Source organism: Perca flavescens, chromosome 7, assembly GCF_004354835.1.
Source record: "Perca flavescens isolate YP-PL-M2 chromosome 7, PFLA_1.0, whole genome shotgun sequence".
Classification (NCBI taxonomy): domain Eukaryota; kingdom Metazoa; phylum Chordata; class Actinopteri; order Perciformes; family Percidae; genus Perca; species Perca flavescens.
The window spans coordinates 17700436-17717458 of record NC_041337.1 but is presented as its reverse complement, the minus strand read 5'-3'; the positions used below and the strand labels follow the sequence as shown (position 1 = coordinate 17717458).

General features: G+C 41.3%; 2 protein-coding genes across 3 annotated transcripts; both read left to right on the top strand.

Moving 5' to 3' along the window:
- The first annotated feature begins 114 nt into the window (after positions 1–114).
- lrrc23 (leucine rich repeat containing 23) lies at positions 115–3528 on the top strand. 2 transcript variants are annotated; one of them, XM_028582693.1, is made up of 8 exons: positions 115–603; positions 1610–1719; positions 1844–1964; positions 2069–2210; positions 2451–2581; positions 2717–2853; positions 3110–3175; positions 3270–3528. In XM_028582693.1, the coding sequence occupies exons 1-8, from the start codon at positions 511–513 to the stop codon at positions 3367–3369; spliced, it is 900 nt and encodes a 299-aa protein (XP_028438494.1). In that variant the 5' UTR covers positions 115–510; the 3' UTR covers positions 3370–3528. The 2 variants fall into 2 exon arrangements, with proteins under 2 accessions (XP_028438494.1, XP_028438492.1); XM_028582691.1 differs by having other exon boundaries at positions 2971–3175.
- Positions 3529–4419: 891 nt separating this feature from the next.
- Positions 4420–15479, top strand: tktb (transketolase b). Its single transcript, XM_028583014.1, has 14 exons — positions 4420–4526; positions 6482–6599; positions 6691–6804; positions 6914–7011; positions 10172–10363; positions 12159–12286; positions 12385–12581; positions 12841–13005; positions 13286–13442; positions 13527–13657; positions 13750–13833; positions 13939–14035; positions 14191–14310; positions 14541–15479. The coding sequence occupies exons 1-14, from the start codon at positions 4420–4422 to the stop codon at positions 14711–14713; spliced, it is 1881 nt and encodes a 626-aa protein (XP_028438815.1). The 3' UTR covers positions 14714–15479.
- The last annotated feature ends 1544 nt before the right edge of the window (positions 15480–17023 follow it).

The following is a 17023-nucleotide window of genomic DNA, read 5'->3' as shown; positions in this document are numbered from 1 at the left end:
CGTAATGCAAGTTGCCACATCTTGACCTGTAGAGAGAAGTGTATCGCTGTTGCAGCACATTAGTCTCTTTGTCTCTCTCTCTTCCCCCATCAAATGAGTCTTGTGGCTGTTAAGTTTCCATGGCAACATCAACAAACGCGGTCTGATATCAACTGCAGTTGGCTTTAGTTTAACACGTATGTTAGCTTCTAGCTAGCTACTTCCTACGATTACTAGCTAGCTAAGTAAGTTAACGTTGTTTTTTGCATTTCGATGTCTTTATAATAGTTGAAATGTTCAGTTACAAGGTTAACGTTAGCTAGCTACTGTAACTTGGCAGGCCTTGCAACAGTCCGATAAAGCACTAACGCTAGCTAGCTACAGCTAGTTTAGTTACGTTAACCCAGTCAGTTCTTACGACGCTTAAACTCCATGCAGTGTGACTAGGTAACCGCTTGTCAGCTGAGTTACCAACTGGTCCGCTGCAGTGACCTGCTACTTTTTCTGATAACACGAGCCAAATTGACCAGAATGTCTGACATGGATGAAGATGCAGTGTTGTCCGATGGAACGTTAGAGGGAGAGGAAGAAACTCATCAAGAAGGACCCGGAGAGGACGAGAAGGTATAACGTTAGCTAGCTAATGTTAGTACTTATGAAGATGTGCACACAAGTCCCGCCATTAAATGTAGCTGTGTCCCATCTTTGCAGATAGTTGGAAGTTGTATTCTGGTCAGTGTTGTGCAGTTTATATCACTCGTTATCTTTTTTTACAAAACCAGTGTAACGTTAACTTACAGTTACTACCATACGATGCTGATTTAAGCAGGTGCAGTAAACAAAGTCACTCAATTCCCACAAATCCCTAGCCTGACAAGCCAGACCCAGACCCACATCAAGATGTTGCAAAATAAATTTGCTGCCACTAGGGTGCGTCTAGATTTCTAGGCTAACAAATCCCAGGTCTCATCCCATTACCGAGCTACCCAATCATAGGAAGCCTTTCTCTCCAAGGCCCCAGAACTTGTCAAATGTCATGAAATGCATTAAAATAAATTAATAATTTTGGGTTATATATTTAGATTTGGTGGCCGGGTTCGCTCAGTTGGTAGAGCAGGCGCACATATAGAGGTTTACTCGACTCAGCGGACGCTCCTCTTATAGTATTTGTCAGTTGGCACCTGCTACATGACTTTAGTTTTAGTATATCATTCTCTACCATGCTTCACTCCACTTCTTTCAACAACAAACAAATAAAAAACCAAAACAACTTATGCTCCACTCAAGTTGTAAACGTGGCATCTGACAACTTATTTCTTTGAGTATAAATGCATGGGTCTGAACTTTTATGTAACTGGAATCCAGCTAATTTGGCTGCATATCAATTAATGTATATGAAGTAGCTGAATTAACATTACTTAATTGGTGATCTATTAAGCGTGAACTAATCAAATTTGTTGATGGAGAGCAACAGGAATTCATGATAAAGCCTTAATTAATTCATGCATTAAATCGTCATGAGTCATGCATTAGTTAAGCATTACTTAAAGCAATACTATGTAACTTTTAGCTGCAGCTGTGGTTCCAATGAGACAGGTTGTCTCATCATATGATGTCTTCCCTCTCACAGGTACAGGTTTGCCATTTGACCCAAGAAACCATAAGTCAGGGCCTCTCATTGCTGTGCCGAACAGGAAATGGTCTAGGACATGCATTTGTCAAAGTGGACCTAAAAGACAAGTAAAGAGACAAAAATACATGCAAAGCAAAAGTGGCTGCCTTTGCCTCTGTAACTTTAAATTCAGCTTATCTTCCTGTAATTTTATATAATAATTGTCCCTTTTGTCAACACCGTACTCCTCAGAGGACTGAATGACATTGCCGCAATCAGCAGTTACACTCACCTCCGTTTTCTGGACATATCCAACAACCACCTTATTGATCTTGCTCCTCTGGCATCTCTGACTCATCTGCTCTGGCTGAAGGCAAGCACCTCTCTATTCTTATTCATTTAGAAAAGGGCATCTCTGGGGCTGTCAGTATGATTCACTCTAACTGATGACGAATGTTGATTGCAACTCTTCTGTAGGTTGACAATAATGCAGTATCGTGCTTCAAAGGGAAACCTTTCGCTCAGTTGACCTACTTGCAGTGGCTGAGTATGGCAGTGAACCAGCTAATAGACCTGGATGGCCTGGTCGGGCCTGCCTTGGAGAGCCTCAATCTTACAGGTTGGTCTGTTGGTTTAATGTCAGGATAAGTAGTGGCTCTATGATATTAATGAGTGGTGTATTAAGATAAACCAGAGTTTCCATAGGGAGGTGATAAGACACAGGAATTATGTATTTGATCAGAAGGAGGTTTACCAAATCCCATGTGTTATAATTCAGTCTATACAGTATATAACAAACTCTGCCTAGTGTTTATTTTTGGCAAGTCCTTAACATGACATTTTCCAACCTCTCTAACAGGTAATGGTATTCAGAGAGTGAACGGCCTTCAGAGTGGCTGTTTTGCCAACCTGGTAACTCTAGAGCTGAGGGGAAACCACTTGGAAACCATTGATGGCATCAACCTTCCCAACCTGCGACGATTATATATGGTAATAAAAGCACTATGATTTATAGCTCTAACACACTTGATGAGATGAATCCATTAACACAAGCCTTAATATCCATGCACCCATGTAATGACCCAGAGAACAGAGTGCCTATAACTATTCTTGCTCTCTGTTCAGGCCCAAAATGTCATCAAGGATCTGAAAGGTTTAGAAAAGCTAGAGCGCCTCACCACCCTTCATCTTCGAGACAACCAGCTAGATACTCTGGATGGCCTTAGCCCCAACATGAAGTGTCTCCAATACCTTAATGTCAGGTACACACATGTATGACAATAGGACAGATCAGAACCTGTCATCAATTCAGTAAAATACCAAATACAATTATATATACTAGATTATATATTCCATATACTTCTGTCTCTCCCCCTTAGAGGCAATGCAATTTTAGATGAGAATGCCCTAAAATGCCTTGGGCTTGTGTCCAAAACTCTGCGGGCTTTGGTCCTTTCTGAGAATCCTCTAGTGGAAACGACAGACTACCGGCTGAGTGTACTGATTCTTCTGCCACAGCTGGAGCGACTTGACAAAGATCTTGTATCCCTGGAGGAGAGGACTGAGGCCCGGGAGAGACTCAAGGTAAAACTAAAAAAGATCTTATTTCTCATTGTGGCGTGGTCAGACCTCAATGGCTCCCCTGCTGGTTGTTCTAATGGCATGTATGTCATTTCAGGAACTTAAAGAAGAGGAAATATCTGAGCCACAAGAAATGCAATGATGGCCAAAATGAGGAAGTGTTTGACTTCCTTGAAACACAGGCTTGGTGTGTATAGGTGGGTGATGTGATTGGGTTGTATGAGAAGCGTTGTATATCTTGTATGATGCACTCTGTATCTGTAAATGTGCACAAATAGGGTTGCTTTGTGTCATGTTATTACACTATTACAGCCAATCTGTTTTTTTAACAATAAAATACAAAATAAAATGTCTAATGCATCTATTGATATGTACAAATGCAAATAATCAGTCACAAATGAGGGAGTATTTCTGTTGCTGGACTGTGTTTCCCTGAGTAAGGATGAGAGGGCAAAATCTGACACCATTTCCCTGTTGGCAGCCATCCAACTTTAGCTTTAAGGGAACAGTGACATGCAATGGATATGTATGAAAAAAATCCCTGTATGTAGTCTTTACTGTCCACCTAAGTAAAAAGTGTGTACATTGTATCGGATAATCCAATTGTTTCTGATTAATAGTAGTAATCTGAAGTTATCAATAATATTTCCACACCTCATCATACTGTTGCCAAAAAGAAGGAACCTATACAATATTTCATAGATTCCTTGGCCAAAACCAAGACAAATCAAGAAATCATCTTAATGAAAATATTGCCCATTTTATTAACTGGTGGGTGCAATTTCTTCCGTTGTAGGCTATTCCCTGATAATTTCCAAACATACAACGACATAAACGTTACCTAGTTCTCCACATTGTAGCTACCTGTTGTAATACTCGTGTTTTATGTCCATATATTGGTGATTTGCTCATTAAAAGGTGAAATGATAAGAACTAAGTCACCACAGATCTGTAACTTTAATGAGCTGAAAACTTATTTGTGAAAGCAGCGCCTCATGCGCAACTAGCCCCACAGCTGTTCCTCCAATGACTGGATTAGGTGGGCGTGGCAGAGTTAGAGGAGACATAAATCCCCTCCTCAATGGTTCCTCCTCCTCCTCGGTTGTACTTGTATCGGGCAGCTAGCAGCGGCGTGGCGCAGCTTTGAACCTACTACCCCGGGAAGCAGTAGTGTGACTTTAATTTAAAAGAAAAAACATAGTTTACTTTCCAAGGTGACACGGTTCTCAGAAAATAATCCCGAAACCATGACTAGCTACCACAAACCCGATGAGAAAACTCTGCAGGGGCTGAAAGACGTCGCCAACAAGCTCAGGATCAACTCCATCAAGGCGACATGCGCCTCTAACTCTGGGTAAGTCACTTCAAGTTATGATGGCTCGAGTTATTGAAACAGGTATAGTTACCTACGAAGAAAATGTAAATGCAATCTGTTATAACGTTACTGTAGGGGACGCACGTTTTACCTGTTGGTGCCTGGTTAACGTTACACGTGCTGCAGATTATCTTCACGCGGTGGAAAGCGTAGCCACAGCAGACCGCTAGCAAGTACAACGTATAAACGTTTCGTTACTTTGTAAATTAAATATGTCTGGGTCCGGCAACGCTTGGAGTAGCATAAGCTAACAATTTGTGCTATGAATGAAAACAAATGGCAGTGTCTGCGTCGATAGTTAGCTAGTTAAGTTATCAACAGTCAGTACTATCTAGCTGAGAATTCATGCTAGATTGCATTCTATGCAGTATGCTACTATCAGTGTTGCTGGATGAAACTTGGACTCTATTAGCACCGACCTGCTTCTATTAGCTAACAAACCACGTGATCATGTGAAAGGTTATTCGCGTGCTCCGTTTGAGGCTGTAATTTAAAGTTGCAGTTGCCTCTTAAAATGACTATAGACATGTACACAAAAAAACAAGTTTTTCTCTTCACACAGTTATCTAGTTAGATTGAACTAGGGCCAAGCGGGAATAGTTTCCTTGTTGACCCAATGACGGGTGTACCCTTTTATTTATATCTCTCTCTCTCTCTCTCTCTCTCTCTCTCTCTCTCTCTCTCTCTCTCTCTCTCTCTCTCTCTCTCTCTCTCTCTCTCTCTCTCTCTCTCTCTCTCTCTCTCTCTCTCTCTCTCTCTCTCTCTCTCTCTCTCTCTCTCTCTCTCTCTCTCTCTCTCTCTCTCTCTCTCTCTCTCTCTCTCTCTCTATCTATCTCGCTTCTGTAACGTAGATATTATTTCGTCGGCCCTTGTCCTCCTAGTAGTCTGTCGATACATGGTCTGTGTACACATCCAAAACTGCAATACACTTCACCAGAAGGCAACAGAAATGCTTCCCGTAATTCGAATAATGAGTTTTGGATGGCTGTCGGTCCCAATTACCTGCTGTCACATGTCCTCAGTTCCAGTATGCTGGCATTGTGGAATTTTTTTTTTTTTTTTTACTTATTCACTTGCGCAACTGCAACCTTCAAAAATAAATGTTTGGTAAACCTGTTTCTTACTTCCTTGTGTCAACTGACAAGGAAATAGATACATTATGTCTTGGATATCCTGACTGTGAGGCATGCAATGTTTTGATATTTTCTCCCTTAAGAAATGATTTTGAGTTTTAATTTGATATGGAACATTACACTTCAGTATCTGATTGCTTTTTGTTACAGCTTTAATGAATTTACTTAAGTTTATTTCTCAGCAGGTTATCGCTCAACAGAAGGACATTGGGTAAACAGGGCACTGGGTTTTTAATTAAATTTAACCGTGACCATGATGTATGTTTGAATAAGATAACAGTGTTTCAGCATGGTTGAAATGATGCCATTTTATAATTTAACCCAATAGGGAAGCGGAGATGCTGTTGAGTAACGTGGGGTTTCTAAACATGTCGATTACAATACTCTGACCACTGTGCTGCAACTAACTGCTTCACAAATTATTATTTTTTTTTTGCTCTGAAGTGTGGAAACATAACTGATGTGATCGTGTTACAGATTAACAATCTATTGACTGTGATACTCCTAATCTCAAAAGATGGGATGCTCTATTAAAAACAATCTTTGCTTGCCAAATGGATCTTTTTTTTTTTTTTTTTTTTTTTTTTTCATTCCTTTTCAGGAATGACCAATTGTGGTACACTTTTTTTTTTTTTTTTTTTTTTTTTTTTTTTTTTTTTTTTACTTTATTGTCAAACTAAAACAAAATGAGGATTCCTGGATGTAGCAACCCATGCATGTATGTGCATGGTGTGTGGAATTTTTTTTTTTTTTTTGTGTGTGAACTGTTCTCAACAGACTTGTCTCGATTTCTCTCCCTAGTCACCCCACATCATGCTGCAGTGCTGCAGAGCTCATGTCTGTGCTCTTCTTCCACACCATGCGCTATAAAGCAGATGACCCCCGCAACCAGTGTAACGACCGCTTTGTGCTCTCAAAGGTTGGCATGAATTTCTTTGTTTATGAGGAGAGATTGCTATTCTTCAGTTGGCCGGCACACCTGAGATTTGGTATCGCCATTGTGTCTCTAGGGTCATGCTGCACCTGTCCTGTATGCTGCCTGGGCGGAGGCTGGTTTCGTGAAGGAGTCTGATCTGCTCAACCTGCGCAAGATTGACTGTGACCTTGAGGGGCACCCCACACCAGTAAGTCAAGAATCTCAAATTACTTTCTGGTGAATTATGTACAGTCACTTTCCATGTCTAACATAATGTTGTTTTTTTTTTTTTTTTTTTTTTCTCTCCTATTCTCTAGAAACTGGCTTTTGTTGATGTGGCTACAGGATCTCTGGGACAGGGTCTCGGGGCTGCCTGTGGGATGGCCTACACTGGCAAACACTTTGACAAATCAGCGTATGTATACAAAAAAACTCTATTCATAAGAGGTTCAAAGACTTAATCCTGCTTTTTATTTTTACAACTGATATATGGTGGTCTGAAACATCTTTGCACAGTCTTCAGCATTCGTCTGATGATCATCCTTTTTAAAGTAGATTGCTTAAGGGCAGCGGTTCTCTATACTCCCAACTAGACCCTTTCTGTAAAGGTGAAATGTCCTACATTTTGAGTGACGTTAAACTTTATTGGACAACGTTGAAGATTTTGTGTAACCTTTTTGTTTAACAAAGAGCTTTGCTTAACAAGACTGTGTAATTCCTTGACTGGCAGGTAACTGGTTTCTTTTAAAGTGGAGCTTGATGCACTGTAATCTGTTTTAATGCATAAACCTGTAATTGTGTTAACTCCTTGTCACGGTGACTGCCCTGGGACTGAATAATGTTCCAAAGTTGTGCTAAAACTCAGTGAGGGAAAATCTAGCATGGCCATTTTCAAAGGGGTCATTTGACCTCTCACCTCAACCAGATATCTGAATGAAAATGGGTTCTATGGGTACCCACCAGTCTCCCCTTTCGAACATGCCCACTTTATGCTAATCCCATGCATTTCTTTTTCATGCAGTATAAATGTTATCTATTCTAAAATGGTGCACTCAGTGAGACTCATCCCCATAGCAAATGTAATTTAGTGAGACAATTTTCTGAAACATGTGTTGCTGTATACAATTACTTTTTGTGACTTCTAGGATAATCCCAGCCTCATGAAACTTTACAACTACAAACTAGAGACCTAGGGAATTAAATCGCTGAAAAATTGCAATTCTTGCAGAAATTTCCAAATGTCAGTTTTTGATGCCAGTCACTGCATGACTGTTTTTGTTTATGGTGTTCCTCAAGGTCTTGGTATCTTAATGTAGTATAATTTGGAGAGCTTTTTTATTTCTTTTATTCTCTAGTGGTAAAAAAAAAATTGAAATTATGCACAATCTCTCTAACAAATGGAATCAACCAAAAAAAATGCAATAACTTATGAGACATAAGTGAACATAAGACTGGCAATCATAAACTTGCAGCATAATATACTAAACCCTTATTTACTTTCACAATTTTTTAATTCATCGATTTGATTTTTATTTGACTGGAAAAATATGAGCTGCATGTCAAATGATTCCTCAGGTCCCCAGCTTTCAGACTATGTGTGCACCACTGCTATGTGGAATCTGTTGACCTGCCATCATGCCCTAAACATCCATTGTCCCCTACCCCTCTAGAAAAAGGGGTGGATTGCAGGATTCTATCATATTCTTTGACAATAATTCTGTTGGTGAGGAGAAATTACAACCCAATATTTAAGGTAGTTTGTACCTCAAGCCTTGCACAGATGATACAAACTAATTATTTGAAGCTTTATCAGATTTGTCCACAATGTAAGGGTTTAATAAATAGTTCCTAACTAGGGATGCAGTGGTTAACCAATTTTAAAACTGCGTGGTTAAGAGTGTTAGTGCTGGTTATCGTTCAAAAATATTCAGTGCCGAGACAAATACCGTGACTCAGATAACCGTTCCTAACTGAATTTTTCTTTTTTTTTTCAATACCAATTTTATAAAACATTACACATTCTGGCACAAATGTTTTTTATTTATTTTCCATCTACTACGTGGGCCCCCTCTCTCTGTGTAATGTAGTTTTTCCGGCGTGGTCTCTACGATGTGTAACGTTGGACAGCCAATCGCCACAATTATTAGATCTTGGTAGAATCATGCTGCATGCTTATTGGCTCACTGATGATGAGATTTACTCCTTGGGTATTGAATGACGAGGCATTTTTCAATACTTAAGAGGCAATTAGGTTGGTACCTAAAGTATTGAAATCGGTACCCAGCCCTACACTGTGTTAACTGAAAGCAAGTTATGTGTAGCAGTGAGTGCAGTTCTTATTAAACCTCCATGACAACGCGTTTGTGCGCACACAGCGCATCAGACGCAGGTCCGCTCACCAGGAGTATTGATTGTCAGAGTGACAGTGGCTTTCAGTGGTGGATAACGTACTGCTGCAATTTATTTATTTTTTGGTTACATAAAGTTAGCAAACACCAGGAAAACAGAGCCAGTCCCGAACCTTAGGGCAGCTGCAACAGGGAATTCAACCCAAGTTGGTGAGCTCGCTAGCAAGTTTATTGGGGGGTGGTGTAACGTTAAGTGTTTGTTAGCTTGTTAAGGTTACCAGTTGGCTAATGTTGGCCTGTTTTAATGTAACTTTGGCCTGTTTAACAGTAACATTGCAGTAAATGGCTAATGAGCCAGAAGCAGATGTTTGCATTTACAATGAGCGAGCGGATGATGGTTACATTCGTACAAGTCAAAACTCCAACATCATCCCCTGTGGTACATGAGGCTGGAAAGGGATCTCTCCATTGCATTTATTCCATGGCAATATGCTGCACATCTCCCTGTGACAGCTGCATCTTGTCTAGCAGCTCCTCCTACTTTTAGACATGCCAGCTAGAAGGACCCCGAAAAGGGCGTGACTGATTCACCTCTAATCTCTAACCTTTTCAGATGAATTTAAATAAAAAGGTTGATCATATACCTTTTTTTTTTTTTTTTTTTTTTTTTTAATAAATCGCAAGATGAACATTCATGAGTTTTTTTTATTCACATGCTATTGCAACAACTAGTAACGTTAGGAACACTACAACCCCACACCGTATCTAGCTAGACCGGAAACAAAACCGGCACGCCGCACACGCTTGTTTAGGCTCGCGAGCCAGCCAAAGAGTAGTAGGCTAATGTTACGTTTTGAGTGGATGGTGAGCGTGAGACACCGAAATGAATGCCAATTAGACTCTGAATGGAAAGTTTTAACAAAGTTGCCAAATGTTTCCATTGGCAAGACCAAAGTGATCTGTGTGTTTTGTCATTGAGTCTGAAATACCACTGATGGCCAAGCACACCGTTGATGTGAATGCTCTGTAGTTTCATATAGCCTAGATCGACTGTAATGTTCTTCACTCAAGACAGTGACCTATTCTGTGCCGAGCGGAGTCTAATGACCTTTCACTTTCCCATGGGTAGGCCACCCATCACGAATCTCAACTCAATACTTTTATTAATCATCTAACTACTGTTAAATGTTCCATTCATCAGTTTCCCCTTTCTACATTGTGTTGTAGTTACCGTGTGTATTGCATGATGGGTGATGGAGAGTGTTCGGAGGGCTCTGTGTGGGAGGCCATGGCCTTTGCCTCCTACTACAAGCTGGACAACTTGGTGGCTATAATGGATGTCAACCGGCTCGGTCAGAGTGAGGCCGCACCCCTGAAGCACGACATGGAGACCTACCGCAAGCGCTGTGAAGCTTTTGGGTCAGTAACTTTGAATTTCCATACGTCCATGGTTATTGAATTCTCTAGGTTTTAGGTTACTTTCACACCTACCTCGTTTGGTCCATTTTAAATTAATCCTAGAGCTTTTGGTGTGATAGTCCGGTTTGTTTGGGCTGGCGTGAACGCTCATCCAAACTCTGGTCCGCTTGAAAACGGGTTTCTGTTCCCTTCCAACTGAACTAGTTATCACTTCAGATGAGAATGCGGTCTGATCCAAATACTGGATGTGGACTAGGGATGGGCTTGATTACTCGACGATCGATAATTGATTAAGAATTTTGTCTTAATTTATCGATTAAACTAATACTGGTTGTGTAATGGGAGTCTTGAAGCAATTAAATTAATTTCAGTGTGGCAGCAATTAAACATTTTACCGCTCTGAGGCAATATTTGACTCCATACGCAGTTACCTGGCTGCAAGTTTCCATTTTTGATTTCAAAAGTAATCCTGAAGAGGACACAGCGAAGTGTGGCGTGGGACCATTTCGTTTTTATTTTTTTTTTAAATCTAACTTAGTTCACTGCAAACACTTAGATGCCGTCTATAAGTACAACACGGCCACGACTCAAATGATGTAGCCTACCACTAAACAAAGTGTATCCGAGCCTGTTAATGTCGGTGGCAGCCGCGGTGCATCCTGCTCTGTCTCAACCTAGCATAAACTCGGCGTTGGCACGGAGGAGCTGCGATGCACAACGAGCAGAGAAATTACCCAAGGGACCTGCAAGTTCATTGACATGGATAGTGGAACCAGCATATCACATTTCGTCCCGACGTACCATCACCAGACTGGTAGAAACTCACTACAAAGAATGGAATAAGGTTCCCCGGGCTGGCCCAGTTAGCGCAGAGGTCTGTGCATCCCGGCAATTCAGCTGTTTTTGGCAGCTGGACTGACGGTCACCACGTAGCAGGTGGGATCTGACCCCAGATCATGTCAACATGCTTATCTTTCTCAACAAACATCAGTAGACTGGTGCAGAAGTTGTATGTGAGTTAGCCTACTGGTTATTAGGCTTTGTCCCGTGCCTTGGATAGTTTTGAGTTACGTTCTGTTTAAGAACGCCGGCTCGCAGCTACAGGTTCTGCTGCTTCAGCGCGCCGCAGCGCATGTATCTATAATCTATAACCTCCAGTTTAACTGCCACAAGTTGTTCTTGTAATTAAGATCTCGAGGAAAAACGCGCTGTATTTTTGTATTTTCATTGCATTTTTAATTTATAAAATTAAGTAAATAATGAATTTTAATATAAAAATAATGATTAATCGATAGTCGATCGTTAATTCTCCCGACGATCAAAGAAAATGTAATCTAATGCCCATCCCTAATGTGCAGGGCTTGACATTAACTTTTTGAGGCACTTGTCCTTCGGACAAGTAATGTTTGTAATAGGGATGCAACAACGAATCGATAAAATTTGATTACTAAAGTTGGCAACGAATTAAATTATCGTATGGTATATACGGTGTATAATTTTTTTTTTTTTATGGTGTATAAATGAACTTAACTTGCACTTACTACAATGATGGTAATAATTTTAATGAATCTGTTGGTCTGTCTGTCTCTGCTATTTGGGTTACTTACCTTTACACAACATTAACTAAAACCAGTATGTATGTATTGAGTTGATGTAAATTAGTTTTTTTTTTTTTTTATTATAATCAGATTAATCGCAAAAATAATCAACAGATTAATCTACTATTAAAATCGTTAGTTGCAGCCCTGGTTTATAATATTGGTATGCGGTTAAAACGGAGCCATTGTTTGTGTAGATGGAACACGTATGTTGTGGATGGACATGATGTCGAGGAGCTGTGCAAAGCGTTCTGGCAGGCTCAGCAGGTCAAGGACAAACCCACTTGCATTGTAGCCAAAACATTCAAGGGCAAGGGACTCAAAAGTAAGTGTGGCTTCCATATGGGAATATTTTATTTACTCAACGATTGTATTCTATTCTCTGAATTTTATTTATGAGACTTTTTCATCCCTTGGCTGTAGATATTGAGGATCTTGATAATTGGCATGGAAAGCCTATCCCTAAGGACAGGGTGGATGACATCCTGAAAGACCTCCAGGCTCAGATCCAGGTCCCCAACAAGACAGTGTGCCCTGAACTGCCCAAAGATGACACGGCACCTGCAGACCTTAGCACCATCTCCATGCCTTCACCCCCAGCATACAAAATGGGAGAAAAGGTAGTGTTTTTTTTTTTAACTTGTCACTTGAGTTTCTTTATTGTGGTGGTTGGATTTTTCAGGACACTTTAAACGGTCAATGAAAATTCAGTGATACCACTGTTCAGCATAAGTTTCTTGTTGGTATAGTGGGTGGTTGCCTTGCCTTATACTAATATAAGCACCTGAGATAACCTTTAACCTACATGTAGAATATTGTTTATTGTATTCATTACCTTTTAATCTCTGTTGCTTACACGTTTCCTTCCTACTCTGTCAGATGGCAACAAGGCGTGCATACGGCCTGGCACTGGCCAAGCTGGGCCAGGCAAGCAAGAGAGTGGTGGCCCTCGATGGAGACACCAAAAACTCTACCTTCTCAGAGACCTTCAAGAAAGCCTTCCCTGACCGCTACATTGAGTGCTTCATTGCTGAACAGAACTTGGTACACAATATTTCGGTCTTCACGGATGATTAAATGCTGTAGCCTCATTTTCAGTTGCTAAGTTACCGACGTTGGACATGATTGGCTCCAACTTGAAAGTGGGATAAACTTGGCTTACGCTTAACTCTTCCATAATGTGCTCCAAATTGGTCTGAACTGTTACTCTGTATTCTCTAGCATAATAATTCCAGCCTCTCACTACTGCTTGTCACTTGTGACCATGTAATCCTGTTTCCTTTCATTAAGACTAACCCTGATTAACTGTCTTTACTTGCTGCAGGTGGGAGTGGCCATTGGCTGTGCCACCCGTGACCGCACAGTTTCATTTGCCAGCACGTTTGCTGCCTTCTTCTCTAGAGCCTATGACCAGATCCGCATGGGAGCCATCTCCCAGTCAAATGTCAACCTGGTAGGGTCCCACTGTGGGGTCTCCATCGGTAAGCTTTCTGCTGAAGCATCACTAGTTTTCTTATAGGCCAGAAGTGTCCACGGTCTCCTAACTGATCTTCCTCTGCCTTCAGGTGAGGATGGTCCTTCCCAGATGGCCCTGGAGGACTTGGCCATGTTCCGTGCTATCCCAACATGTACGGTGTTTTACCCCAGCGATGCAGTGTCCACAGAGAAAGCCGTTGAGCTGTCAGCCAACACGAAGGTTGGCAGGCCACCTTGTGGTAGAGTTTGTCCAGTAAATTGTCTTCACAATGATGGAATTTGCATTTTTATGTTGTAACTCTATATTCTCAGGGTATCTGTTTCATCCGTACCAGTAGACCAGACAATGAGGTCATCTACTCTCCAGATGAGAAGTTTGAAGTGGGCATAGCTAAGGTAATGATCAATGCAATGGTTTTACACATACTTGTACACCAAGTAGCAACAAAGCGACTGGACTAGCCACCAGGAAAATGTGTATATACACTTCTACTTAACCAGGTGGTGCGCCAGTCCGATAGTGATTGTGTAACGGTGATTGGAGCTGGTGTTACTCTGCATGAGGCCCTTGCTGCTGCTGATATGCTGGCCCTTGAAGGTAAACTCACATTGCCCTCTAGTGGTTAGATGTAGTTATTGAGGCCCCCATGTCATTACTACATCCACAAGCCATGTTCTGGTAATTCAGGGGATCAACTGCTCATTTGGCCTGTATGGTCTGATAACCCTCTCGAATGTTATGAATTCCTATAGGAAAGAAGATCCGTGTGATTGACCCGTTCACTATCAAGCCCCTGGATGCCTCTACCATCATGTCCAGTGCCAGAGCTACAAGGGGCCAGATAATCACTGTGGAGGACCACTACAAGGAAGGTGGGTTGTTTTCTGTTTTTGAATGTCCTGTTGAAGGGTTCTCCAGTCATGTACCATAGAGTTTTAAGAGTTTGCAGACTGATTCTTGCCAAAGAATACACCAGGGGCCGCGAGTAGTGTTTCTCAGTGATTATGTTTAGGGACGAGTGTTCTCGATCTACCCGGGTCTGTTAAGAGAGCATCATCATCCCTTGGTGACTTGAGCTGATGGTCTGTCTGTCTCTGTCCAGGTGGTCTTGGTGAAGCAGTGCTGTCAGCAGTGGGCAAGGAGCCTGGCATTGTTGTGACCCGGCTTGCAGTGACCGGTGTTCCCCGCAGCGGAAAGTCTCAAGAGCTGCTGGACATCTTCGGCATCAGCGCCAAGCACATTGCTGACGCCGTGCGTCAGACCTTTGCAAATTAAGGACCGTAATTTATCTCTCGCTTGCCGCTCCATTCCATCTCAAACAACTTGCAGTTTCCTGGCATGATCACGTGAAGACCTGTTAACTTTTTGTGCCCATGTGCCATCTTGTGGCTTTGATTAAAGCAACACTAGAGAACTTTTCCCATTTTGGTCCCCCCTACAAGTTGGAACTGGATTTGTCTCATTCAAACTACAGATCCGCTACCCGGTCTGACAAACTTTCATAGTGCGGTTATAGCCGGTAGACAGCCGCAAAGTGAATGCAAAAGTGCCGTTAACCCCGTTACGAGTTGATGAACCACAGAAACCATTATGGAACAGTTATTTTAAGTTACAAAATTCTCTAGTGTTGCTTTAAAGTGCTGTGCTAACCCTGTATTGTTAATACTACCACAGATGGAGAGGGATGAGAAGGGAGTGTGTGACAGATGGAATAATGTGTATTACCAGTAAGTCACAGCAAAAAGTAATGTGTAGTAGCCTACCAGTAAGTCAGAGCAAGCAGTTGAGGGTTCATATTGAGTAATGGTATATCAGTTTATGGTTAAAGTTGTTAGAGTATGTTTGTTTGATTTTTTTTTTTTTTTTTTTTTTTTTTTTTTTTTCATGTGCAAAATGTCATTCCAAAACCAGCAGCAGTAAAATTACTTCATATGAACACTCAACTGCTTGCTCTGACTTACTGGTAGGCTACTACACATTACTTTTATTTTTTGCTGTGACTTACTGATAATACACATTATTCCATCGGTCACAAGTGGAGTGTTAATATTACTCTCCCTGTTTGCAGTGTCTAGTACCCTCTACTGCAGCATTCCTTTCTTTTATCATGTTTTCCAAATTCCTTGCTAGTAGCTCAAACAAAAGCATCACAAATACTGTAAATGTGTTATGTTGACAGCTTACCGTACCAGCTGTATGGTAAGCTGTCCTGGTTCTGATCCATTTTGAACTGTCAGGCCACAACTTTTGTTCTGCATTCCAACAATCCTTTTCTTTTTCACATTCCTTACAACCATGCCTCATGTCTTCTCACTCAGCTGGCATTCATGCCTCCTTTTTTGTTTTGAAGAAGCACTGTTACTGTTGTCATACATGTTATGTACTATCAGTTTTGTAGTGAGCAGTCACAGCTTTTGACACTTGGCTGTGGTAGAGAACGGTTTCTTCAGACAGTGTGAAAAGTTAAACCTCTTAGTTATGAACCGTTGAGCATTCCTGGCCACAATGGCATCATACATGTTACTGGTGTCATCCTGTTCTACCTGTGTTGTGCTGAATTAAAAGATTAACCCAATGCCTTTTTTTTTTATTTTTTTTTTTTTTTTTTATATAAATTTCTTCTTTTTTTGTGGGTTCCCCAGCCCCACTCATGCTTATGGGTGGCAATGAAGGTGTGTCCACAATTATCAGCTGGGTTGCAAATCAATTTTGCACAGAGTATGTATGTACGTACATGCATTTCTTATTGAGTGAAATAGTCAACCTCTTATTGGATTGGTGCCAAATTGTGGTTCCCAGACAATATATTCTACTGACTTTGATTCTCCTCGGCTTTCAGAAGGATTTCCATGACATTTGGTACTAATGTTCATTGTGCATAGATGACTTAGGTCTGTCTTTTTAATCAAACGGTACCACAATGGGCTTACTTTTTTTTTTTTTTTTTCCCCCCCCCAACAAACCCAATTTATACATTTTGCCATCATATCAGTAACCGATGGATAAAAGAAGATAAAGATACAGATAGACACAGATGTCTATGGCCCAATCCCAAAGTCCAGACTCACGGACTTTGGTGCGCGTTCTGGCGAAATTCCTAAGGATTTAGGGTTGTCCCAATGTCGAATTTCGAAGGGCGTGAGGGTTTGAGTACACACTTACCGAGCCCTTTCGGTGAGTCTGCATCGATGCAGACTTCACCAAAGGGAATTACCCACAGTTCAAAGCGTTGTGACGTTGACCGCGGAGACCGTATGGAAATCCGGAAATTACAAAGGTAAACAACAGCATGACACACGGCCACGGAACAGACCAAACTGTTTTCCAGCTTGTAAAACAAGAGCTTGAAATAATGTGGAATCACGCAGCAGTCTCCTGTGCCTTGGCCGTGTGGAAAGCAACAAACTTAAAACGAAAATTCCCAAACCGGCACGTGTCAGGAACATCTTTTTTTATTAAACGTCGCCAAGGTAACATGTGATCTCGTGTGAAGTGCTGTCCCAATCCCATGTATACCTATTTGAGCCCATGTGGCCTCACACTCACTTAGCACCTGAGATCAATTAAGTCTGAGTCTTTAGTCCT